The 26066-nt window shown below is 33.9% G+C and overlaps 1 protein-coding gene across 2 annotated transcripts in view; it reads right to left on the bottom strand.

Moving 5' to 3' along the window:
* The window catches only part of ACVR2A (activin A receptor type 2A), an 87466-nt gene that overhangs the window by 9902 nt on the left and 51498 nt on the right, over positions 1 to 26066 (bottom strand). The window contains exons 3-10 of one of the 2 annotated variants that reach the window (XM_067025978.1): positions 25168 to 25375; positions 21609 to 21718; positions 21268 to 21422; positions 10092 to 10115; positions 5830 to 5973; positions 3788 to 3931; positions 2391 to 2536; positions 547 to 661 (exon numbers count right to left, since the gene is read on the bottom strand). In XM_067025978.1, coding sequence (XP_066882079.1) covers positions 547 to 661; positions 2391 to 2536; positions 3788 to 3931; positions 5830 to 5973; positions 10092 to 10115; positions 21268 to 21422; positions 21609 to 21718; positions 25168 to 25375 — 1046 coding nt within the window. The remainder of the gene's footprint in view (positions 1 to 546; positions 662 to 2390; positions 2537 to 3787; positions 3932 to 5829; positions 5974 to 10091; positions 10116 to 21267; positions 21423 to 21608; positions 21719 to 25167; positions 25376 to 26066) is intronic. The other variant, XM_067025977.1, reaches the window with a different exon arrangement.

Here is a 26066-nt window from a genome sequence, read left to right as displayed (position 1 = left end):
GTTAAACTCCTTGCACAGGGCCTTAGAAGTGCTCTGAACTCTGGAGAGAATTCAGAGAAAAGCTATAAAGTTGATTAAAGAGTTAAAGAAGCAGTAGAGACCAAGAAGCAAGAAACTATCATTGCTGTCTGGAAAAACAGGCACTAGATCTTAGTACATTATAACATGATTAGTGACTGATTATTCTGCCATTCCTCTTAAGATAGTGAGAGAATTAACAAGTTAAAATTAAGAACTCACTAAAAGAATGAGGCCTATTAAAATGTGTTGGATTCTTCTTTGATTAGTTTTAAAAATAGACTCCTGTGACATCTAAATTGTTTTATGAATTGCTTGATCTAAACCACCTGAGGTCCTAACAGTCCTTCATCACCATATGAAAATATCTTCCTCAGCAAATTTAACATATTACTCTTGAGTCATTTTTATATTAGATACCAATTTAAGAACCAGCATAATAATTTTAGAACAACTGATCCCAGATGCCATCTAAGAAAATATGGGACAAGATTATTTTTTCTTACAATTTACAGTTATCGTCCTTACCTGTCCATGGGTATCACCTGCAGACTTGCCAGCCTCAAACTTTAACGCCAACCCAAAGTCAGCAATGCAAGCTGTCAGATTGTTTTTCAACAGCACATTTTTACTTTTGATGTCCCTTGCGAATAGAAAGATAAAGTATTCAAATTCAGTTTAAACAAGTTATCTTTAACATTTTTTGACTGTAAGTAGGAAGAGAGACTATGTATGCTTTAAAAAAATAGTTATTTCAAAGCATGAAATACAGAAAAGGGGAGAGGGACAAAAAGTTTGAAGTCTCCAGATAGCTTGAAGCACAAGAGTACAGTGACCTAGTCGTATCCATTACATGGACAGTAAGAAGGAATTCTCTCCATAAAGCAGTTTTATAAAGAGCTGCCATTCTAAAAATACTGTCCAGCCTACATGTTATCTATGTCATTCCTAACTACCAATCATAAAATTGTTGTTTTTTAAGATAATAAGCATATTTCAGAGTTTACAGTTAGAAACTCTCATTGACACTGAAATTTAAAAACCAAAATGAAATAATTTTCAGTAATAGCTGAATTGGAGCTTTTTGCCTATTGGCACAGGCCTACATTTTAAAATGGTCCCTTATTTTAATGGTTCTTATTATATTCACCAACTTGGCTGTACAAAAGCATCTCTACGAATGTATAAGAGAAATTTTTCACCATAAACATACACTGCTCCAGCTGGATCCCCGTGTTCCAAAAAGAGTAACCATTTTAAGGCAATCAGATGTCTTCCTCTACACATTAGCCTCAACTAGCTCATCCCAGGGCTTACTATACCCCAGTAAGCTCAGTAAGCTTGTTTACCCCAGTAAACACACCGGTACCATGAGCAATGGTAAATTTATGTATGCAGACACAGAGACCAAGTGTGAGACAGAAGACGCATAGATAGACAACCACAAAGGCTACAAAAGTCAGTTTTAGACTCAAACGATTTTTACGGACCCTACTTATAATAACCTTTGGGGGTTCCAAAGGATTAGTTCCCTATAGGACTAGGTGAGGCGAGCAAAAATCCAGGAAGAGGCAGTTAGACTGTATGTATGTAGGTGAGAAGGGAAGCTATTTCTGAGGTAGAAGTCATTTAAGGTTTTCAAAATCAGAATCTACATTAGAATTGGAATAAAAGTAATGCCTCCCAGCAACCTAAGACACCACCTGATGGCACTCAAGTATTTGTTAAATGAATCAGGTAATTTAAAACATCCATCTTTAAACTGAATATAAGATGACAGATTGATCCCATGTTCAAGGAAGTTAAATACACAATGGCAAACAATCCCATGTTTAAGGGAACTAACGGTTTCCCTTTTAAGGATATGACAATTGTTGGGTCCAAGTACTATTTCTTCACTGCAAAAGAAAACTTAGTAAACCCAATTATTCAAATAATACCTCCTTCCACCTCAACTTAGGTAATGATCACATGGTCATTCAAAACACAAGCAAAAAAGATACTCAAAATCTCTCCTTAATTACATCCCCTTATACCTATTTATAATCATCTTTGAAGTAAATCATGTTTTGAGGTAAAACAAATTTCTCCTTTGAGACAAAGAAAATACACTTTCATTCTTAACTATGTTTTCGGAAATGAGACAAATTGCAACATAAGTCAATAATTAACCTTTGATAATGATGTTAATATATACATTAGCCAAAATACTTCCTAGCCAATCTCAAAGCTAATTTGAAAAACAAGTGAAAATCAATGCCTCCTATAGCATGATTAGGTAACTAGGGGAAAAATAAATTTTGCCCAGGGGACTGAAAGTTTAAATAATAAATACTGAATTGTTGGGTAAAATAATATGAATTTAGCTCTACCTGTGAGATATGGCGGGTTTGTGGCCATCTTTTAGGCCAGGTATATCCTCATGTAAATATGCCAATCCTCTAGCCATGGTTTCTGCAATATGACACAATTCATTCCAAGAGACCACATTAGCCTTAAGAAAGTCTGATAGTGAACCCTAAAGAAAGGGGGGAAAAAAAACAACTTATGTTCTTGACAAAAGCCGTATGTATATGGAGACTTTCCTTTTTACTTTTAAGAGGTCATGGAAGACAACATAGCTTTCCTTTCAGTGAATAATATCCAAAATGCAATCTTTCTGGAATGGTTCAAGTTTCACAATAAACATTTGAAAGGAATACCACTAATCTTTAAAGGTTTGCTACAAGCACAGTTGGTCAATTTCCCATTGAGAAGGCAAAATTTACCAAAAAAAGAAAAAAAAATGATTATTGAAAATCTAAAGTTCTAGAAAATATTTTAAAAGTTAAAATATACTGACTATAGAGATGTTATAAATAGGACTAGGAGAACAAAAAAATTAAAACATATGAACAACTAACCTAAAGAATCTTCCTCTAGAGATTACTGCCAACCTTTTTAGTCAAGAATTAAGAGAATTAAAACAGTCGCTTTTTTCTGACAGTGATGAAACTGATTGCCAAGAAGATCACAATTTCCTACTTCATTAATGTCATACTAACTCTGAAAGAAGAAAAATTGAGGAAAAATAGCAAGTGTGTTTTGGTGGTAATTACCCTACAAATCAGTGACTGATCAAAGATCAGATAAATTTCCTGACCCTAGTTTTGTCACTAAGTGACATCGATTAAAGAATTTTTTTTGTTGGTTTTTTTTTTTTTTTTTTTTTTGCAATACGCAGGCCTCTCACTGTTGTGGCTTCTCCAATTGTGGAGCACAGGCTCAGCACGCACAGGCTCAGCAGCCATGGGTCACGGGCCCAGCTGCTCCGCAGCATGTGGGATCTTCCCAGACCAGGGCATGAGCCCGTGTCCCCTGCATCGGCAGGCGGACTCTCAACCACTGCGCCACCAGGGAAGCCCAATTAAAGAATTTTAAGAAACAAAATTCAAGCTGAAAAAATGTCTCATGTAATAAAAGTGGACAGTAAATGGTAAATGAAAATTCCTAAGCATTGGCTATACTAAAATAATTATTTGTAAGAGAGGTAATTGCAGCACAAGAAATCAGGGGAAAAAGACTGGTATTATATAAGTAGAGGGTTAGTTGAAAAAGTTGTCATCTTTGTTCTTCTATTAAATAAATCATTTTTAAAACAGGTTTTTATTTATAAATATTAACCAACTATAACACACTCTTCCCAGAAAAATAAGTGAGGGCTTTGTAGCCAACATTAGGAAGTAAGCCAACCCTGACTTCACTGAGTTAAAATGGAAAGTAGTTTTACCTTTTCATGAAATGCTGTGATTAGCCAAAGATCCACATCAACACTGGTGCCTCGTTTTTCTGCACCAATGAACTGTAATATGTTCTCATGCTTCATTCCAGGCAAACTATAGACTTCATATTCATTCTGCCATGACTGTTTGTCCTAGAGTTAAAAAGAATAGTAAGAATGCAAACACAGGCAAATAAACCATATCTAAGAGATTACTCAAGTAAGTTCTAAGGCAATTTTTTTTTAAGGCTAAGTATTAAGAGATTCTTTGGTTTGTTTTGTCCTGTTTTTTAATAAAAGAAAACTTTGACAACAGGTAACAGTTACATACCAAATGCCTGCCCTGCCCCATTCCTTCAAACATACTTTTTTGTGTTTGTAATTTGTAAACATAGAAGTTGATCAGAAATACTGCACTTCTGAATCCTAACAATGGCAACACATTCCACATACAAGTTAGTACTACAGTGTAATTTTATCACGGTGTGAAGTTACCTGTATTACTATTAAGAATAATCTCTCTAAGAGATGAAATTCAGGGAGAATGACTTCATCTAAATAGAAAACAATTTTTTTTCAAACACTAACAGCATGTCAAACCTTCTTAACAAAATGTTTAGAGTACCCTGCAGAGTCAATAAGAGAGCAATGGGGTATAAAAATGCAATACAATAATCTGAAACACCACAGATTCACTTGTACCTGCAAGTGATCCATGCCTCTGACATGTCTACTTATAAAGGATTAGCTTCTTTTCACAATGGGAGAATAATGAAAGTGGGAGGCACCATAGCATAACAGTTAGGAACCCTCTGGATCCAAGCTATCTAAGAACCTTTGGCATGTTACATAATCATTCAGCTTCCTGATCAGCAAAACAAGGACTGTAGTGTGTGCCTCATAGGGTTGTTGTATTATACATATACTGTGTGTTATATGTATGGGTAATAATACATATTAGTGAGTACTCACATATGTAAAGTACCTCTATCTGACATAATAGAACCATTCAGTAAAGTGTTAGCTACTATTGTTGTTGTTACACTTACGTTAATAGCATCCAAATGTGCTTCTCTAATTTTTAAGCTTCCTCACATGAAATAAGAACCCTGATCTTCTTTGTGAATCTTGGCCCAAAAGACTTTTCTTTTGAGAACTAAACTAGTTAACAGTATCTGCGTTGCTACCAAAAAAAAGTAATAAACTTCTTCACAGACACTAAGAAACAGACTTTCATGGAGATAAGAGGGCAAAAATCCAGGTATATTAAGACAAAGAAATTGAATAATTTTGGTATAAGGAAGGTCTACTATACAGGTGCAGGGGTGAAGCGTGCATCAAAAAACCCAGCCAGGATCGCAATACCATGCACGGCATTAGCCACAGGTGTGTATAAGCAGAAGACAGGAACAAAGGAATTATCATAGATCTATACCACCAATGGAGAGAAACTAAAGAATATCTCAGAGGTGCATGAGACCAGGGTTTTATAAGGTTGGCCCCCTTTAATAGAAAAACAAGTCAACAGTAAACCAATTATTTGGAGTCTTGACTCAATGCCTCTGAAAATTCACCAAACAAAATCTGAAATGATTGCACCAATACTCAAAGTAGAACAAAAATGAATCAGTCTGGTAATATATCTCCAAACAGCAATTCTAAAACAAAGCACACTACTCTTTCACTAATTCTGTTTGCTTTTTCTGATAATGTCAAGGGGACATTAAAAGTTAACCACTCAGACAATGAATTGTATTTTTTAATTAGAATCCTCATCTTCACTTTGCATTTCTGTAGAATCTTTACTGGCAAAAAACCTCCTATATGCTCATGTATTGTAATTCCACCACTCTAAACAAACATGACTGTTGTACCATTAATTTCTCAGATGAGAAGGCAGACATAAAAGGGCTAACCACTTTCCCCGGTATCACAAAGAACCACCATGAAACATATGGCTTGTGTTTTCAGACTGATTCTGAGTTACAATGACCTAGCCAGTTGCATCTTTTAAAAAATACATGCAGACTAGAAAACTGCAATAAACATACCTGTATTGGAAATATTTTCACAGCCACATATTCATTGAGTAACTGGGCTTTCCACACACAACCAAATCTTCCCCTTGCTTTCACTTCTAGTAACTGCAGTGGCTTCAAACCTAGTAATGGAGAAGGAGGGGGTGGTCCTGGGTCCTACAGATAAACAATAATAATATTATCTAAAGAGCAGCACATGACACATCTCGCTTCTAAATATCAGAAAAACGTGAGTATACTGAGGAATCGATTGACAGAAACGGTAGACACATACAAATGACATTAACTTCAATCTTGCCAAAACTGAATTCTCAAGCATTACTAATTATCTATAGTGATCAAAAAGCAAGAAACTTGAATTAAGAGTTTTCATAATAACATTCCTATTGCTACATACATACATACATACATACATATATATATATATATATATATATATATCAGGAGATAAGATCTAAAATCTTTTTGATCCAGTCTCACTAATTCTAAGATTCTTCTGTGACCTTCAGGATATTACTAACGGTATTTTAATTTCATCCAGTTGATTATTCCTTATAGAATAAGGATTTGAAAAGTGCCAGATACAGCAAATTATGGCTATGTCTCAAAGAAACCACTCCTCAAAATCCATTACTTTCCCCAGTGAGTGTTTAAATCTTTCTTCATTAATATCAGAAATACCCACAGCTATTCTCAAACACATTACAAATAGGTATTTCAAATACAAAGCACATAAAAGGAATATGTAAGTTAGTGTTGCTATAACCAAACTGCTCCATTCATTCTAATTTTTCCACCCAGTAACAATTTATCCCTTTGCTTATAATTACTTCCCAGAATTGATCTGAGATAATATTAGTATTCTGGGACTCATGGGCAAAGAAAGTACAAATAATTCAGAAAATAAGTGGTCATCATATTAGATGATAAGGTATGGTAAATGAAAGAGAAGTATACTGCTATAGTTAATTTTTTAAATGGAGCAACTATAATATATAAATAGGAGTACAGCATCACCAGGGAATCCTCCTATACAAAGTAGAGTGGCTACCCTTTGCTGAAAACATTGTATTAGTTAAATATCTGCAACTAAAGCAAGAGGTAGAAAGCCTTTTGGAAAGCTTCCAGAGGAAAGTAGTAACATGTTTGAAGGCCTGTGTAATGAGTATTGTTAGGAAGAACTAAAATTTCTGTGGCAACAGCAACAGACTTTATGACACCGGGTGGCACCTAAGACACTTGGAGATTGTATGTCACCCCTTTATCAATGCATGTCTCTCTGCCTTTACTCTCCTTCCTTAAAACAAACAAACAAACAAACAAACAAACAAAAACCTCCTCTTCTAATGCCTCAGGACAGTTAGTGCTCCCTTTAGGCATTATTCAGCCCCTGGATGCCACTCAAGATTTTTTTAAGTTGGCATCTATATTAGAAAGACCCTCAGCAATAGAAACATTGCAAAGTATTAAAGAGAAAAAATAATGTAATCTCTTCTTTTAAAGTAGACAATCTTTCTAAAATGGTTTGAGAGTTCCTATTTTAAAACAGTATGATAAACCAGAAGACTTCCTGTGACCCATTTTAACATCAGATATTTATTTTTTTAATGTCTGCAAAAGTTGCTTTTCCTTCACACATTCAAAACATGAAAGGTTAGTAGAGCTAAAGATTATTTTAGTTTAACAGACTGACAAGTTAAGAAAGACAGATGTACATCTTACAGAAGTATGGCCCCTCAAATTATGATTCTCAGTGGGAGGGGACACAAGACGCTCTGGAGAAGTTTTACCAGAACTGAACCCTCCCTCCCTCATTCCTTGACTGATCATATACATCTGCAATAAGAGACCCCACTGATCGGAGTATACGACTTATGTGAATGTGGAGACAGGACGGAACAAGTTGAAACCACTCTTCTAGAGGCAAAACCACTCAGTGCTCTAAGTTCAAGAATTATTGGATAACTGCATAAAAGAATAATTATGCTAACTAAACTAAGTTCAATTTGAAAAACTTTAAATAACTATAAGGTTAAAGTCAATGACTCCCCCTCCTTTAGATATGTTAGAAAAGTTGAGTTTTCAAAGCAGGGATGACAAAAACTAAAGTATGCAGATAAGGGTTGAAAGCTGAAGAGGGAAAATAACCAAGTAAAGAATAATATAGCACTGTATGTAAACACTAAAATTTTTAATAAATTGACTGATAATGTCTCTCTATATAACATACACATTATCCATTTTCTATTCTAAAGAGTACCAACCATATGGATATGATTCAGTCTATAAAATAGGACTCAGATGAGTTAATCCACATCTCAAATTAAGAATATGTCGGCAGTTCAAAATAAGACTTTATTCTGTATGACAGACTCTAGGTCCATCCACATCACTACAAATAACTCAATTTCGTTTATATTCCATTGTATATATGTGCCACATCTTCTTTATCCATTCGTCTGGCGATGGACACTTAGGTTGCTTCCATGTCCTGGCTACTGTAGCTGATTCATGCTGTTATAAAGCAGAAACTAACACACCACTGTAAAGCAATTATACTCCAATAAAGATGTTTAAAAAGAAAAGAATACTCAAAATAAGACTTTAATATAATATTAACCTTAATTTTAGGAAAGAAAAATTTCCAATGCCTATGTTTAGAATTTTAAAAAAAAATCACTGAATGTTTTCCAAATGCATAGGTAAAACTTAAAAGTTCCTGTAAGTTTCCAAGACTCTGTTTACAATGTTTCTAAGCTACCATTATATTTCAGTAAGAAATCTTAGATCACTCTCCTAATGAAATTACCATTATAGTCAGCATTATATATTAACAGCCTGAAAATATGCTTTGTCACAATTACTTATAAGTAAAAAGCTTAAATTTAGGAGAACACAGGCCAATTTTCAAAGGGTGAGAAGAAGATCTACAAAGGCACACTCCTACAAAATGTCAAAACGTTTAGAAATGATAATTCTATAATTCTTAGAAAGGTTAGGTTCAAAAATGAGGACTCTGTAACAGATTATAACCCTATAAAATCTATACTACCAGTCAATATATCTTTTTGCTTTTCTAATAAAATATTATTGGACTATTCTTCTAATTCATACTTTTCAGTTCTTACATTTAAGAGCTTACATTTAAAGGAAGTTTTAACCACTTCCCTCATATCTAGCTTTTACTTATCCTATAATCTAAGAATATTAGAAATTATTTTCTGTTTATTAGCAGCATTATACTAATTTAACCAAAAAAACCTCATACTTGATTCTAGGAATAAAGATTTATACCCTTAAAATATGTGAGAACCTGGGGAGACAAATTCAGACTTAAACTTCACAATGACAACAACATTCTGATATTATCCATAAAACATGGCTTTGCCCTGCTACAGAGAAAAAACACTTTTGAAGGGGTAACTATAAGGACTACAGAGTTCCTGAAAACCTTCCCTAAGTTCCAGTTCTCTTGCACTACCCATGCTATTTTGCACAGTTAAAAAGATATTCATTAGAACATGGCTCTGATTACATCTCTTCTTTACCCATTTGTATGTGAAAATTATGGCATCAGAAGACATGTTGGGAAGCGACAAATGACAATAGCTGGAAAAAGTGCCCCCCACCCCAGCACCACTACCCAGTATCATTACTATAACCAACGGTGGATAAAAGATTAGAGGTGAAGAGCTGTAAAGCAGTCTGTGATTATTTTATTTATGCTGGTTCTCCATATGGAAGGTGAATTCTAATCTAAATAAAGCCTTAAACTTCCAGACAGCAAAAGATCAAGTTATACTTCTCTAGCCAGTCCATTTGCTAAAGATGCCAAAGATGAAAGAAACTACCTGAAAATATAGATTTCACATTAAAAGATAATGGATTCGACCAGAAAGTCAGCATCTGTTAAAAATGAGCACATGCTGACATTTAAGGTAATGACATACTATAAAAATTAAGCAATACAAGGTTTGTAAGGCTAAAAATCTAGCCATTAGGTGTTAACTTCTAGTCAACTAAAACAGCTGTTTCTACATTTCACCTTAGATAAGTATAAACACTGGTAACAATTCTTTAAAACCCAAAACTATTACTATGACAAGCCAATCATGTTTTTAATACTAGAAGTGGAAAAAAAAACTACAACATAAAGTTATAAACTATAGAGGATGCACAATAAAGCAACAACAAAAAAAAATCTAAGAACAAAATGTTTAGTATGCATCCACAAAAAGTGCCACAACCATAAAACAAACATCAATGCATCTTACCTCTATCATTATATGAAAGGCGTGCTTGTGAAGAAAAAACACAGGCAAAAGAAATTACGATTTATATCCAGAATGAAATGAAAAATGACACATCAGTTACAAAAGTGAAGGAAGGAGAATAATGACTTAGCTTTTTAAAAGCTTGCAATGATTCAATGTATCATATTTTTTAAATGAGAACTGAGAACACTTTCCTTATAAACAGAGGAAAGTAATTAATATATTCTTTTTTAAATCTTGGACATTATCTATCAGATAAGAGGTATCATTATATAGATGACTCTAGTATGACCCCAAGTTACCTGATCCAATGGACTTCAAGCCAGCAAATAAACTAAACCAAGTCTTAAATAATTGTTACTTATTTTTCTAAGAAGTTCTAAGGTCTAACTATAAGAGTTTTTTTTTTAAAAAGCAATTTAGCTGAGAAGCTATACATTTGAATTGGACTCTGGACACCAGAGGGCAGTACTGCATTTAACAAAAACTGTAGGAGCAGCACAAGAAATTTTTATATAGCTAGAGTTAAGTTTCTCAGACAGTTGTCCTAAGAACCTAGAATCTCCAACTTCCAGAACTGCTTCATTCCCCTCTCATGGAAGACAGGAGAATCCTTACAGTGAGACAAAAAAACATTTCTGGTGCCTATGTGAGTGTGTGCAACATAAATAATACACTAGGGAAAGAAAATAAGATGGGAGAAGAGTAAGATCAGAACTGAGTAGAACACAGTGATAGACCAGGCCTACTGTTAACTACTTCCCCAGCTACATCCAGAGTGAAGAGGTCAAACAGTGGTGGCCCTGGAAGGAAGTATCCATGCATATTTTTCAGGCTCAGGACGCTCAGATACTGATAAAGAACAAGATTTTCATTTTACTAGTCATCCCACGACAGGTAAGGAAGGGCCCTAATTTAAAATCAAGAGAAATATTGTCACCAGTGTAAAGAAAGACTTTGAATTCCTCCAAACACTTGACTATATTTCCCAGTTTCCAATATTTCTACAGAGAACAAATAGCACTGATGAAAAAGATGTGACAACTTGTTTATATGTACCAGTTGCTTAACTAGTTTTTCTTGCTTCTTGATTTTCTCCTGTGATAATGATTCAGGATTATTTAATAATTCATCTAAAAGGCTTAGCTAATCCCACTATCAAAACATTTTATCAGTACTCCAAAGTAAAATTCATCCCTTGAAAGAAATATATGCCAAATGAGTAACTAGACTGTAGCTTCCAAGGCTTAAACATCTGTTTTTGTTTTCATACCAGTGCTTTCAGAGACAAAGATGCCACTGTAATAACACTGGGCAAGTAGGTGCTGTCCATGCATCTTACCAAAAAAGTGTACCTTAGCTCAATATAACTCTCAATAAATGAGTATTAGAATAAGCTATAGAATGATCCAAATTAAACAAAAGACACCAAGAACAGGCCTCAATGCATAAACTATGTTACAAAATAAGAGGCAAAACAGAATCCCCCCCCCAAAAAAAATTCACCGAAATACACAAACAGATAAAGAGTAACCAAACAAAGTAATCTGTATTCACAACTTGGAAAATGAAACTTGAGTATCATGCACTGTGACTGGAGATAATAGTGAAAACCAAATCAGCACATTAATGTCAAGTAATTAGGTTGCTGGATGAGAAAGAGACTTGCTGCTTATTCCTTAAGGGGAAAAGAAATTAACTATTGACAAACATCAGAAAGGAATGAATAATACTTCTCTATTCATTCAACAAATCTTTACTGAGCACCTAGTTTGTGCCAGGCACTGGCTACCCAGGCTCTCATGACACTTACTATAGTGTGGGGAAGAAAGACTAATCAAAGAATCATACCAATGAATGCATAATTATAAAATAAGAGCAATAAAAAGCAATTTAGTTACCTTGAGCACCTGTAAAGAGAAACCTAACTTATACTGGGCAAGGTAAATAAGAGAAGACCTCCTGAGGGAGAGGATCCTTGAGAAATGAAATAAGTACTAGAGGAAGGCAGATAAGGTGGAAAAAACCAGTATTGGGACACATCCTAGATTTCCGACTTGTGCAACCAAATGGTTACTGGTTCCATTTACTGAGAACCAGGTCTGAGAGAGAAGATCATTACCTTGTATTGTTAAGTGCTTGGAGACATCTAAGTGGAAATATTTAGAACACAGTTAGATACACAGAACTAGAATACAAAGAAATCTTTCTAGAAATATGGATTTTACATGCTATAAATATATGTGAAATATACTATAAATTTTCTCTTACTATTTAAACCATCCCAAGATTTACATTTATATATAATTTTTTTAATAACTCACTCAACAACCTCTTTGGATGATCAAGAAGAATTAAGTACCCGCTCAACAAAGTATTTGAAAACTGACAAATTCTGAATTTGTCTCCTCTTAATCATATAATTATCTTACATTCTAAGACATTTTACAATTGCAAATTTTAAAAAAGACTATTTATTGCCAAGCAGACAGAAATAGAATATGTAAAGAAATAATATAGTATGAGTATCAGGACAAATGCTTCTGAGCTAAGGAAAGCAAGACACTATACATTGATTTAGTAATACTGATACTGTCAAATACACAGCCATGATTCTATCCAATTAGATCGTCAAAATTCCTCTATGACACATCAACTCCTACTTCTCACATCTTAACTCCTTCCAAAACCAAAGCATGAAGGCAGACCAAGGCTGATGAATGAGGATGCTGAGTAAGTCCCCTAAGAAGTGATTAGCTCCTCAGGGTAGTCAGCACTGGAGTTACAAGTCTGAAAGAGATAAGGTAGACATGCCTATTCTTCGGGCTGCTGCTCAGGAGCATCAGGTTTATTACTGGGTACAGAATAAATTTTATTTTTATTTAGCATTTGTGTTCTGCAAGTGGAAAAAAGGAAAAGGACCGTGCTATACATTAATAAATTGTGATGTGATAAAATGGCTATGTTTATCTGCAAGGCTATATATAGTCACTATAAAAACTATTTTAAATGTAAATTATGTACTCTGATCCCTCCCTGTATCCTACTTTAGTTTTTTATGGACCCAACCTAATAATGTCCTGAAATGAGCTATTCAATTAAAATTACTTCAATGGATAATAATAATCCTTGGACATAAATGTCCAAGGCTTTGCCACTCAGCAGAGTGACTCTAGGCCAATTTACTTCACCTATATACATCATAGGGTATTGAAAGATTACACTGAGTTAATATGTAAAAAGTGCTCTGTAGAGTGCTTGACAGAGTACTCAAAATGAAATTTTTTATTATTTGAAATTAATTTCAAAGTATTGACATATATATATGTGCCAATATTTTGAAATTATTTTCAAGTATGATAATTTCAATAAATCAATTTTAACATTGAAATCAGTGGTTTCAACAAAAATTCTTCCTTTGGAGTACAATTTTGAGGTCATTGGCAATTCACAGCTAAAACTTATTGAGCACTTAAAATTAGCCCAGCACCCCAGATGTGGCTCTTCTCTCAATCACTACAGAAATGGAATCAAACATTTCTCCTCCTTTCCTCCATCTTTGCCCAAAATTGTTGAAGCAATTCCTTTTTACTCTTTTTACCCTTCCTCTCCAAGCTGCTAAGTCAAACAACCAATCAACCAACCTATTTTTAGTGCACCTACATGTTAACTGTGGGCTCCAGAAGGGCCAGCAAAGACTGTCCCTGAGCCACTTAACATTATACATCAAGCACAGCACCTGGCATACAGTAGGCGCTCAAGCAACAGGTGAAAAGTTAAGCAAAAATAAAACAAACCAACCAAGGTGAACACCTCCCCAGACTATCTGATGCAAGCAGCTTTCACTAACAAATGGACTTCTTCATTTTTATTATCTCAAATTAATAGAAAAAGGTTTGACAGCAATGAAGTAGCTCGGAATGATGGAACAGATCGAGGATGAGGTCCAGGAAATAAAAAACAGAGAGAAAAGCAAGCTCGCTTCTTCCTATCTACCATCTCCTTGCCATACAAGAAAAAGGAAATATTATGCACTCTGGTCTATATGCATCAGTCTCATTTGTAAATTGGCAAACAAGGCGGGGCCCTTCACAGGCCAAAGAAAAACTGATTTCAAGATTTTAAAATTTAATATGTCATTTTTAGAAATAAGGTTCTTTGATTAATTTTAATGTGCAGCTTTAACTTGTTTTAAGCTTTTGATACAGCTTTTTTTTGTTTTTCCCTTTCACTCCTTTCTCCCCTTCTTTTTTGCTTTTGGACACAGAATTTCAGCCAACCTCGAAGTGGGCCTGTCTGTACATTTGTAAGAGAAACAACTTATATACACTTAACTAGAGTAATACTTTGTCAAGCTGCATGTCTATGGATAATTTGTGATACTTCTCCCTACAATTAGTTTAGAAGTATATATATAGTAAGTTGTGGGACTTCCCTGGTGGCACAGTGGTTGAGAATCCGCCTGCCGATGCAGGGGACATGGATTCGATCCTTGGTCCGGGAAGATCCCACATGGCGCGGAGCAGCTAAGCCCGTGTGCCACAACTACTTGAGCTTGCACTCTAGATCCCGCAAGCCACAACTACTGAAGCCTATGTGCTCTAAGGCCTGTGTACCACAACTACTGAGCCCATGTGCTGAACTACTGAAGCCCATGCACCTAGAGCCCATGCTATAGGCAAGAGAAGCCACTGCAGTGAGAAGTCCGCGCAATGCAACAAAGAGTAGCCCCGCTTGCTGCAACTAGAGAAAGCCCACGTGAAGCAACAAAGACCCAACACAGCCAAAAATAAATTTAAAAAAAAATTTTTAAGTAAGGTGTAATTTAGGTTATCAATACAAAAATAATGACACAAAGAGACATTTGTAGTGGCCCTGTACTATTTCTTAGGCGTATATGGGGGAAAAAAAAAAAAGGTGCTCAAGAGTTAGGCAGTAGAATTATACCACCACATTTAACATCCTAAAATAATACAATCAAAAACTATTTGTGAAGTGTAGGTTCTAGCTCTTAGCAGAAACCTAACACAAACTCTAAGCTAATAAAACATCAAATTTTGGTATTTTATGAGCATATATTAAAGCTCCACTAAATTTCACTTAGAAACACATCATACAATCAGAATGAGATAGATTAAAAGTACTAAGCTGAAAAGCTGTCCTCAATATACTGTTAAAAGAAAGCAACTGTAGAATAACATTTTATAGTTTATAAAAAAGAAAAAATATATATACCCAAGTGAGATTAGAGAAAGATGTCAAAAGATACACATCAACCTGTTAAAACTGGTTATTTCAGGAAATTGATAAAGGAAAAAGAGGAAGAACAAATGATTGTCTCTTTTTTTGGACATACTTCTTTCTGTATAATTTGTCTTGCTATAACAAGCAAGCATGTGTAGTTAATTTTTAAATGGAAGAGAAAGTGAAGAGAGAGATGTGTTCTTAAACTCCAGCCATTCAGCAATCAATACTAACATATTAAATATTCAGTAAAACTCAGTAAACTTCTCCCTGCATCTTCTCCAAATAAGGAAGCAGCACATTCTCCTAAATTGACTTGGCTGAATAATGTTATGTGACCCCTTTAGTATCTTATTAATTTTAAATGGGTACATATATAAACTCATGTTCAACAGGAAAATACTACAAAGCATTGTCACAGATGGCTTGGTTTCTCAGTGGATAGTAATCTGACATACTGTGAAACGACAACCTATTATTACTTTAATATTAAGGTCAACAGAATTGTTTCGTATGTACAACTCAATATTCCAAACATCTGAAAGCCTTCAGTCAGACCAAAATCTAGACAAAATGTCATGAAAATGTTATGTCAGGACTGAAGAGATTGATGTCATTTAAAAAGTATTAATGCTGCAATACTTTAGTGCTATTATATAGCCTTCAAAAATTAACAAGAAACTAACTGCATACCTTGTTAAAGGAAGGTAATTTCTAGCCCCTAAACTGCATTTTCTTATCAAGAGGTATTTTTTATCAGCACAAATATAGATTTTATAAGAAGGAAACTTAAGCTTACATATGGTTATGAAAGCAATGCAAACAGTTTCACTGAAACCACATTAACTCTAACCACAATAAGACTTCTTAATAGAGTCAATGCATCAATTCCCTCATATTCGTGACTCACTGGTACTAGAAAAACCAGTTTGCATTCAATTTAGTTACTGGAGATTGTAAGAGCATCTACCTACATACAGAAAGACAGTTTCAGGATAGGCAAAAGAAAAGGTGACCGAAGTAATGCAAATTAAAAGGATGCTTCACACCTGTGATTACAGAAAGAATTGAATAATAATGGCATTCTCTTATAAAAGCCTGAAATGCTTCAACTTATTTTTATCCCCAAGAAATAAAGTCCTAAAGCACATAAAATGTTTATTAAACAATTCCTGGGTATACTGCATTATCATCTTAGTATAACACTAAATGAAACAATTCAGCAATTCATCACTTACAGAATGGTTATTACATACAAACACTGCATGAGATACAGTAGTGATTACAATACATACCTTGTCTTTAAGGAGCTTATAATAAAGTATGATAATGGAACATGCTCACAAATGGCCAGAACCTTTCTCAACCTAAGTTATTTCATCTGAATCACAAAAGAGAGAAACTGACTTGAGCACTATTTTCTCAATTCTTTCAAGGATGGCACGTAACTAATACCATTCTAGATACATATGATGGATGGCTTAGGGTGTAATGGAAGAAAAGAATCAAAGGGCAGACAAAGTATGGAAGACAACATGTCATGTTCCAAACTTTGTATTCTTGCTGTCGGATCACTCAGAGCCCTGAAATATTTTTAAGCACGAAAGTAACATAATCAGACATGTAAAATGTTACTGTATGCAATAGTATAGATGGAGAGAGAGAACTGGAAACAAGAAGACCATCTAGCAGACTACAGAAATAATCTCAGCCTCCAGCCTAATAATGTGCTGAAAACCACAGGATCAGAAAGGATGAAAAGGTACTGGAGTTCATAAATAACCGGGCTGAGAATAGGAGAAGTTGCTGTCTCCAAGGCTTTCCCCCAGGATGAGGGGAAGACAGTGATAACATGAAAAAATGTTAGAAACACAGTAGTTACAGGTTATAAAGAAAGAAGAATGGTTTATTTCTTAAAAAAAAGATTACTTTTTTCTATGTCTTTAACTATTACAGATGTATTTTAGAATATTTTTTATTTTAAAATAAATTAGAACCATAATTAAAGACCAGATTTTAAAGCACGTATATCCCTGTATCACTTCTTCAAAATACTAAAAAAACAGAAGAAACTTGAAACAACTTGATGTCTTAGAAATAAAGAATCCTACCATTTAACTGCCAGAACAAGCTTATTAAGAGATGTATGTAGATATGTCTTAGTCCTCGAGAATGCCCCATAAGACTGATCTTTTACCCACAAGAGAATAAAAGACTGAGATCAGACCAATGAATGAGCACAGTATATGTAACGTTAGCTTGTTCTGCTGAGAATCACTGTAAATTCTCTTCAAATATAGTTCTTATTATAGGAATGATCCATCAATAAGCTATCACCAGCCTTTAGCCAACGCTTTAAGAAAAAGTTTCCCTAAGAAAAGAGAATGACAAATTTTATGTCATTGTCTAAAAGTAAAGAAATTAGAAGGAAGATTGTTGCAGAAATGCACAACAAGAATGTAAGATCTTTTCCTAACTGGTCTTGAAATTAAACTTTGAATATGGGGACATGAATATGGGGTGAAATGCAGAAGACACCTTAAGACTTCAAATGTGTAGTATGTTTCCCCTACAGACTTCTCCTGTGCCTCAAAAAAGCCTTGAATAGCTAGGGCACTGGCACTATCAACTCAGAAGCACAAGAATCTTTACCTGCAATCCAATCAATGTTCATAAACCCTATTCTAAAATGTGTGCTAAAAAAATTTTAATGGCAAACAGATGACGTGTTTATTTCCCCTTCTGTCCTCTGTGAGACAATGTGATCATGTCATTGCTCACTTTAGTAGTTAAACTACTCAACATCCCCAAATGGGAAAATAAATTCACTTATAGAATGACTTTGAAATGGTAGGGATGTTTACTGAATTATCTGAAACAGCAAAAGCATCTGCTTTCTGAAAAAAGAGAGGCAGAACAGCATAGCAGTAAGAGCAAAGCTTTAGTGTCAGAGAATCCTTGGTTCAGATTCCAGCTCTGACACTTGTGAGCTTTGCTATGTCTCAATTTCTTTATCTATAAAATGGGGATTATAACACTACATAAACAACCCTGTGAGGTAAAATCAGATCAGTCCTTTCTACACCTGGCTGGTCACCAGAACTGCCTGGAAAACTTATTAGAATCAAAATATCCCAGGCCCCATTCCATACTTTCAGGGGCGTGGTCCAGGAATTTGTATTTCTTAACAAATTCCAAAGATGATCCTTACATATTGGTCACAACTCGGAAATCATGGGGAAATTTTTATGTATTTTTTGGTATATTTTTAATATATATATTAATACATCTATGTAACTTGCCAGTACTCTAGTACACCGTAAATGTTCAATTAATGCTTGATACAATTATCAATCATTTTTTTGAAGCAGAAATAAAACTGAGAATTTTGTAACAAGATGGTCACTTAGTCTGCAAAAACCTCTCACCAAAAATGAGACTTACAGCATGACTCTATACCGTTTGAAACAGTGAAAGATGACATATATGAAGTTCCACATTGATGACAATGCTCCTTTTCCACAACACAGTTTATGACAGAAGGAAAGCATAAAGTCAGGCATGTCTTAAATTTTTCATAACAAAGCCTGACCATTCCAGGTCATTCCTTCACAAAACCTTTTTAAGTTCATTCCTTATTTTTCAGTAATTCATACAATTCATGAAAATTCACTAGAGAACAACACAAACACTAAATAAATGTGTACAGTAACATTAACCATTGCAACAAATATCTAAAACCCACAGAGATGGCTACTCATTGAACATTCCTAGTTCTTATTTAGAATAATAATCCATCTTTCCTTTTTAAAATCCAAACCCTTGAATTAATTAGCATTTCTAAATAAAGTGGCCTCAAACATATGATATCCAGCCCTTTAAATAAAAATATCCAACCACACTTTTTTACCAATATTTTATATAAATCAATGTTATCTACAGGATTACATTATTATTTTTAAAGTTCTGTTAAGAAATCTAACAAATTTGTTTTTAAATGTAATTTCCAGTTTGTTTCTATCATATCACAAATCCAGGGCAAATTTAGACACTTAAATACTCTTTCTTTTTTTTTCTTTTCTTTTCTTTTTGTGTTAAATTCACAATTTAATCACTAATTAGAGATAATATAAGAAAACAAAACAAAAAAAGTAGATCTCTATGAAGCAAACTGACTACTTTGCAAAATCATGTACAGGAAATAATCATTTTTGAAAATAGAATTATATAAGCCCAAGGTGGCATCGTTATTTATGTCATTACAATCTGCACAAATACATTTAAAATAGTCTTTGCACAAATATTTGTTGTACCCACTATCAAAGTAAGTAAAATGGAGCTTCCTAAAACCCCCATCAATGTATTTTATGCACCAAATTTAATTTGCATTTGTCCGTAACTCTCCTTTTGAACCAGCATCACAGACTTCTGAATTGATAAGATTACATTCAAACTGGAGGTTTAGAAGGAAGTTATTTAGCTCTCACATTTAGTTCTGCTGGTGATCCTAATAAAGGCAACTGCTCTTAGGTTACTGAAAGAGACAGCTTCACAAATCAATGCATGTCACCAACAGTAAATACTCATTGTTTTAAATGTAGATATTAAATAAAAAATAGTTACCACCAACAGAAAGTAAAGTGTATTCTATGGACATTTTGAAGCAAAGTACATATATTTATTAGGCACTAAATTTTTTTTAACTTTAAAGTACTTCTTAAAGTGATTTTTAACAAATCTACAAGTTATCTACTAATGTTAAAAGTTAAAATATTTCACCTGTACAAAATAGTGTGTTTACCTAATTTACTAAATAAGGAGTTTTACCTTTGGGCTTATTTCTCCATATACACATCTTACAAAGATTACAGGGATCAATTCTAATGCCAACAGATTGCTTCAAGCACTGAGAAAGGAATATGTTACGTAAATAAAGCTTAAAGTGGAGAAGCTGTTTTGGTCATTAAATTATAAGACTTTACCATTTTCTTCTACCAAGTTTTAACCATTAATCCTAGTGGTATTAGAGAAACAAAGTTAAACCAAGAGATCTAGAAGCCTGAGGTAATTTGATCTTAAGAGTCAAAAGAAACACAAACTCGAGTTTAAAGACATCTCAAGCAATCAAACCAAAAGTTATCTATCACCTTTCCTCTGCCTGTAGAATAATAACTACTTATATTAAAAGTCCTTGTAAAGCACTGAATCAGCTCCAACTGTCCACATGTTAGAGAGTGAGGAAAACTTCATGAATTTATTCTGACTATCTACCCACCACACCTATATTTTCAGATATATTCGGTGTCGAGGGAGGGAGAATCAAGGGCATTAAAAAAGTTTTCAGACTTCAGTACACTTTTGATATGCTGCAAATGAAAATATATATACTTGGAACTACAAACAACACATGATGAGAACTGTTGCTCCTCTTCTCTAGAACAACAATTTTATAGATATATCCTCTTGATGCCTTTGTGAAACTTCTCTATCCACATTCTTGGCTACCTTACTGGGTCCCTCACCATGGTTAAAAGGATTTTTTGGCAAGTAGTTTTGAAAAAGACACAAAAACTTAGGAGTGGAGGAGAAAACAGAAGGGAAAGAAAGGGCTATGATATCACTTCTCCATCAATTACTTCTCAAGAAAGACAGCAGAGTACATCCCACATTTTAAAGTACTATAATGACAGTAAAACTCTCCAAAGAAGAACAGGAATGGGAATAGTCTTTATTCTACTCCACTTCAACCCTTAAGCTTAGGACACAGCAAATAATAAGTTTGCAAAATTAGCTATAGTTCCCATGACAATAAATATTCAAAAATTAACTCCAAAGGAAAATGATTTGTAACAATCTACTGTGGTTTCACCACAGTAATATTTCTTTAAAATGTAAAATGTAAAACAACACAAAGTACAAGACAATAACTTACTTGAGTTGGAACAAGCACAGGAGGATAAGCCATCTTATGATGCCTGTACACCCAAAATGCACAAATGACAATCCCCGCAATTAGCATAAGTGGCACCAAAGAATAGAGCAAGATGTTGTAATAGGGTGGCTTTGGTGTAACTGGATTCGAAGTAGCTGTGGAAAAGAAGAGGAAGAAAACCACTCAGATTTGGTTGACAAAATTTCACAATAAATAGTGTCAAATTTTAGGAGAAAAAATAAAGAGTAGAAGAAGATGGGAGTGACTTATTCCATCAACACAAATATGCTTTGTTTTCAATCTACTAGTTGAACAGACATGCATTTTCCCTGTGAACTTACGCTGTGTGACTTCCATCTCCGGAAAATAAGAAAACCTTTCATTACACATATTGCCCTCACAGCAACAAAAATATACTTCAGGGCTATCCTTTTTTTCTATACAATCAGTCCTATAAACAAAAAGAGGAGAAATAATTAAAATCAACATTATTACTCTGAATCTACAATAGGTGTTTTTCTAAAGTTCTCAGAGATAAAATAATGAATAAGTCATTTATAGTCAACTTCGAGATTTTTATTAATATTTTGAAAAGTCAAAAATGTTCCTTGAATCCTATTATTAAATCTCATCAGAAAAATAAATCAACAGCTGATTTTATAACAATCACATTGGCTCCTTGAAATCACTTCTTTAATTTGGTTTTTAAAGATCAATCTAAGGCAACCATCTTTTTAATTGTTTGTTTAATTAATAGAAAAGCTTGAAGAGGAACATAAAGCCAATGAAGAAATTTGGTCTAAGAGTTCTTTTACTCACAGGAAACATAGCTTTCCCATTTTATGAATACAAAAATTGAACACTATATATAAAAAACTGTATGTGTGTGTACACATATAAATACATACCTATATGCCTATGTATACATATAAATACACAGGCACAAAATAATTCGTGTTCATATCTCGTGGCAGAACATATTTCAACATCAGAGACCGAAACCAGGCTTGGGAATTAAGCCATTTTTGCAGCAGATTTAAATTCCATGAACACAATGAACAGGGTTAAGGATAAGCAACAAGAGCAATATGTAACAACAAACATACAGGCCCTAATAACTCAAAAACTGACTGGAGGTGGGTTGACTTAGCGGGTAGGGGGAAGGCAGCCTTCTACATAGGACCTGAGTTACTGATAGGGATTTAGCATCTAGATTAAATCTAGATTAAATCCTAATCAACCACTAAAAAAATAGCTATACCTAGTTTTTAAAATCAGATATTTAAATATTTTTGCTAATAACATCACGTAGATTTAAAAACACATTACAAATAAACTGTGAACTTTTATAATGGCTGTTAGAATAACAAGGTTGAATTTAACTCTAAAGTGAAAAGCTCAAGAAATTTCAGGGAGAAGGTAATTTTAATAAAATCAAGCTTTGAAATAAAATCTATATCAATGTCTATTTAGTAGAAAGTAAAGGACAAATGAAAGCTAAATTTCTAACAATTTAAAATTTATTAAATTTAAAATTTAATATTTAGAATCATGAATCAAATCATAGGTTAACGTGATTAGATACCTAGCCTAGTTAACTGAAGTAAATTATCAATACTTTTCATCATTCAATTTCATTCTTTTTACCACTGTCCTTTCCTCCACACTTTGACATTTCTTGAATCTTCTTTTCCTTTCTCTTATTTATGTTACTACATTTAATATTTGTTTTATAATCAAATTCAGAACATAAAAGCAGAAATTCACATACTTTTAAATTGGCATTTAACCCCTAGAAACAAAGCTGATGTAGTAATTATCACTGTAAGAGCAGGCATTTGCACTGAACAACTCACTCACATTATCTAGCAAAGTTTAATCTCCAGTAATACTGGTTTTAGGTGAGAAGCACAGTAGCATTTTACAATAAAAAGAACAGGGATCCCTGATTTCAACTAATTAATAAAAACAGTTTTGAATAAAGATGACCTCCAAACCTCATTTTTTCCCCAACTTCTCCCTCAACTTTTCTTTTTTTATAAATTGAGATATAATTTGCTATAACATTATATTAGTTTCAGGTGTACAACCTAGTGATTGGATATTTGCATATATTGTGAAATGATCACCACAGTAAATCTAGTTAACATCTCATCACCACATCTTGTGAAGAGAACTTTTAAGATTTACTTAAAAGTTGCTAAGTTCCTTAGCAACTTTCAAGTATACAATACAGTATTATTAACTATAGTCACCATTACATCACATCTCCCATTATATCCCCAGGACCTATTTGTTTTATAACTGAAAATTCATACCCTTTTGACTCCCTTCACCCATTTGCCCACCCCTCACCCCCGGCCTCTGGCAACCACCTACGGTTCTCTCTATATATAGGTTCTTTTCTTTTTTTTAAAGATTCCACATACAAGTGAGATCATATAGTATTTGTCTTTCTCTGTCTGATTTCACTTAGCATAATGCCCTCAAGGTCATCAGTGTTGTCGCAAATGGCAAGATGTTCTTCTTTTCTATGCCTGAAAAATAGTTCATTGTATACAGAGACCATATTTTCTTTACCCATTCATCCATTGACAGACACTTAAGTTGTTTCCACATCTTGGCTATTGTAAATAATGCTGCAATAAATATGGAGGTGCATATTTCTTTTCAAGTTAGTGTTTTCGTTTCCTTTTCGTTTCCTTTGGATATATACCCCGAAGTGGAACTGCTATATACTGCTATTTTTAATTTTTTGAGGAACATCTATACTGTTTCCCTAGTGGCTCTACTTGCTCTTTCATAACAGCAAATATCATTTAATGATCACCTCTGTTAATAAAGAAGCTAATAATCAGAAATACAGCTAAAATGCATAATTACAGAGTAATAATCCCCGGAAAATTCAAAGATGTAAAAGTATATCCTAAATACTAAATATATACCTAAATGACGATTTTAAATTTCACCAAAAGTGGAGCCAATTTAATTTTCATGAGTTTATTCAACACATTTTACTATTAATCATATATGGCCAATCAACCACAGATTCGTGGTAATCTATTAAAGCCCCTGAAAGTGGATAAGGATGTAGCTAGAGTTCCGTGAGTGTTATTAGTTATCTGGCTCCAAAAAGTCTGGTTATCTAGGATTCTGTACCTCCTACAGTCATCAGCACCCACCCTCAGTGAAAATCCTGTGGCCCAGGCAGTTTTAAGTGATCGGCCAAACATTTAGGGACACCTTGCAGAAAGATCACAGGCAGTCAATGACATATCCACGATATTTTATTTCCAACAGAATAAAACAATTTAAACAAGATTTTTTAAATAAAATGTAGCTTTCTATGAGGACTGTGTTAGTTCTGATGTAATTCTGAATGTCAAGTTAAAATGTCTCTTGGGATAAAGAACAAAGGCCTACTCTGCAAGGAAATGTAGTGAGATCAATTTCTTCCAGATACATAAAGAGGGAAACTAAAAGGAAATTAAATACTATGATTAAGCTTTATTCTCCTTCAGGATAGATTTTCAACAGATATATTCTCTCTTAAAGCAATTTTTAAAATCCTTTTTCCTTAAAATTGGTGTTTAAAAAAAACATAACCCTACAACATATGGAAAGAAATGTTTCTTATCAAAAGTTCTCACTACTTGATAGATTATTCAAAGTATATTGAAGATAAAACATAAACATGCTATATTTATTTTTTTACTTTAAAATATATATCTTGTCATTACAACATGTTATAATGGTCTTCACAATCCCATCTTAAAAAAGAAACATTTAAGTGAAAATCCAAGCATTGATCTTTCTCCTTTTAAAAAAATGAGAGGGGGGGAAAATGGAGGAAATGAAAATTATTCAACACTATCATAAAAAAATAAAATGTGTTCTTACCTGTCATAGCAGTTGATATCATCCAGCCAACAACCTTGCTTCACTATTTCAATGGAACCAGAAATATTCTTCCAGGTAGCAAAACAATGCCGCCGTTTATCTTTGTCACCATAACAGGATTCAACACCAGTTCGATTGGTCCTATCTCTTTCCCAATTAGCATTATAGAAAATACACTCCTGAGTTTCTGATCTACCAAGTATAGCACCTATAAGATAATAAAACGACAACTTTTAATATAACTGTATTTGTTCTTAAACATATCATCTTGTCTCCCAGTATACAAAACTTCAAATCTTCCTGAAATGTCAATAATTTATTGCCTTACTAGTGTTATAACATTGGGTTCAGGTTTCCAGGTCAATCTCTGTACTTTAAGTATAATAAACATAATAATAGAAAGCAACCACGTATATCACAAGGTTTCTCTGTAAAAGGACAGTTTCACTTAAGAATGTCCTTGATGGAAAGCAGTACAATTGTTAATTTTTTAAAAATCTTGACCCTTGAGTAGACTTCTTCTCAATATTCTGTGTGACAAAATGGGAACTAACCAAAAGCACTGCTGCTATACACTGAAGTACAATGGTTGCCTCCAGAAAAATCCCTTGCATGATTGAGTTGTGAATTAAACCAACCAGGGCTATTCAGACGAGTATTTGGCAGAAATTTTCCCAAAATGAACCAAGTAAACCTGTTACTTCAAGAAAAACACCTGAAAGTATGCACTGCCAATAATAAAATATGACTTTTCAAGCAAAAATAAGAATTTTGGAAAATTTGTATTTACCACCACCATTAGCCTGACACCTTCCCAATACTTAAAGAATTTCTGATGAGTGGTGATATTAACAAGTATGACTTTTAAATATAGAATAATGAGATGTGCCAATATTTAG

Source organism: Kogia breviceps, chromosome 2 (assembly GCF_026419965.1).
Source record: "Kogia breviceps isolate mKogBre1 chromosome 2, mKogBre1 haplotype 1, whole genome shotgun sequence".
Taxonomy (NCBI): domain Eukaryota; kingdom Metazoa; phylum Chordata; class Mammalia; order Artiodactyla; family Physeteridae; genus Kogia; species Kogia breviceps.
The sequence above is the reverse complement of the archived record's forward strand: the minus strand, read 5'-3'. Positions and strand labels throughout refer to the sequence as shown.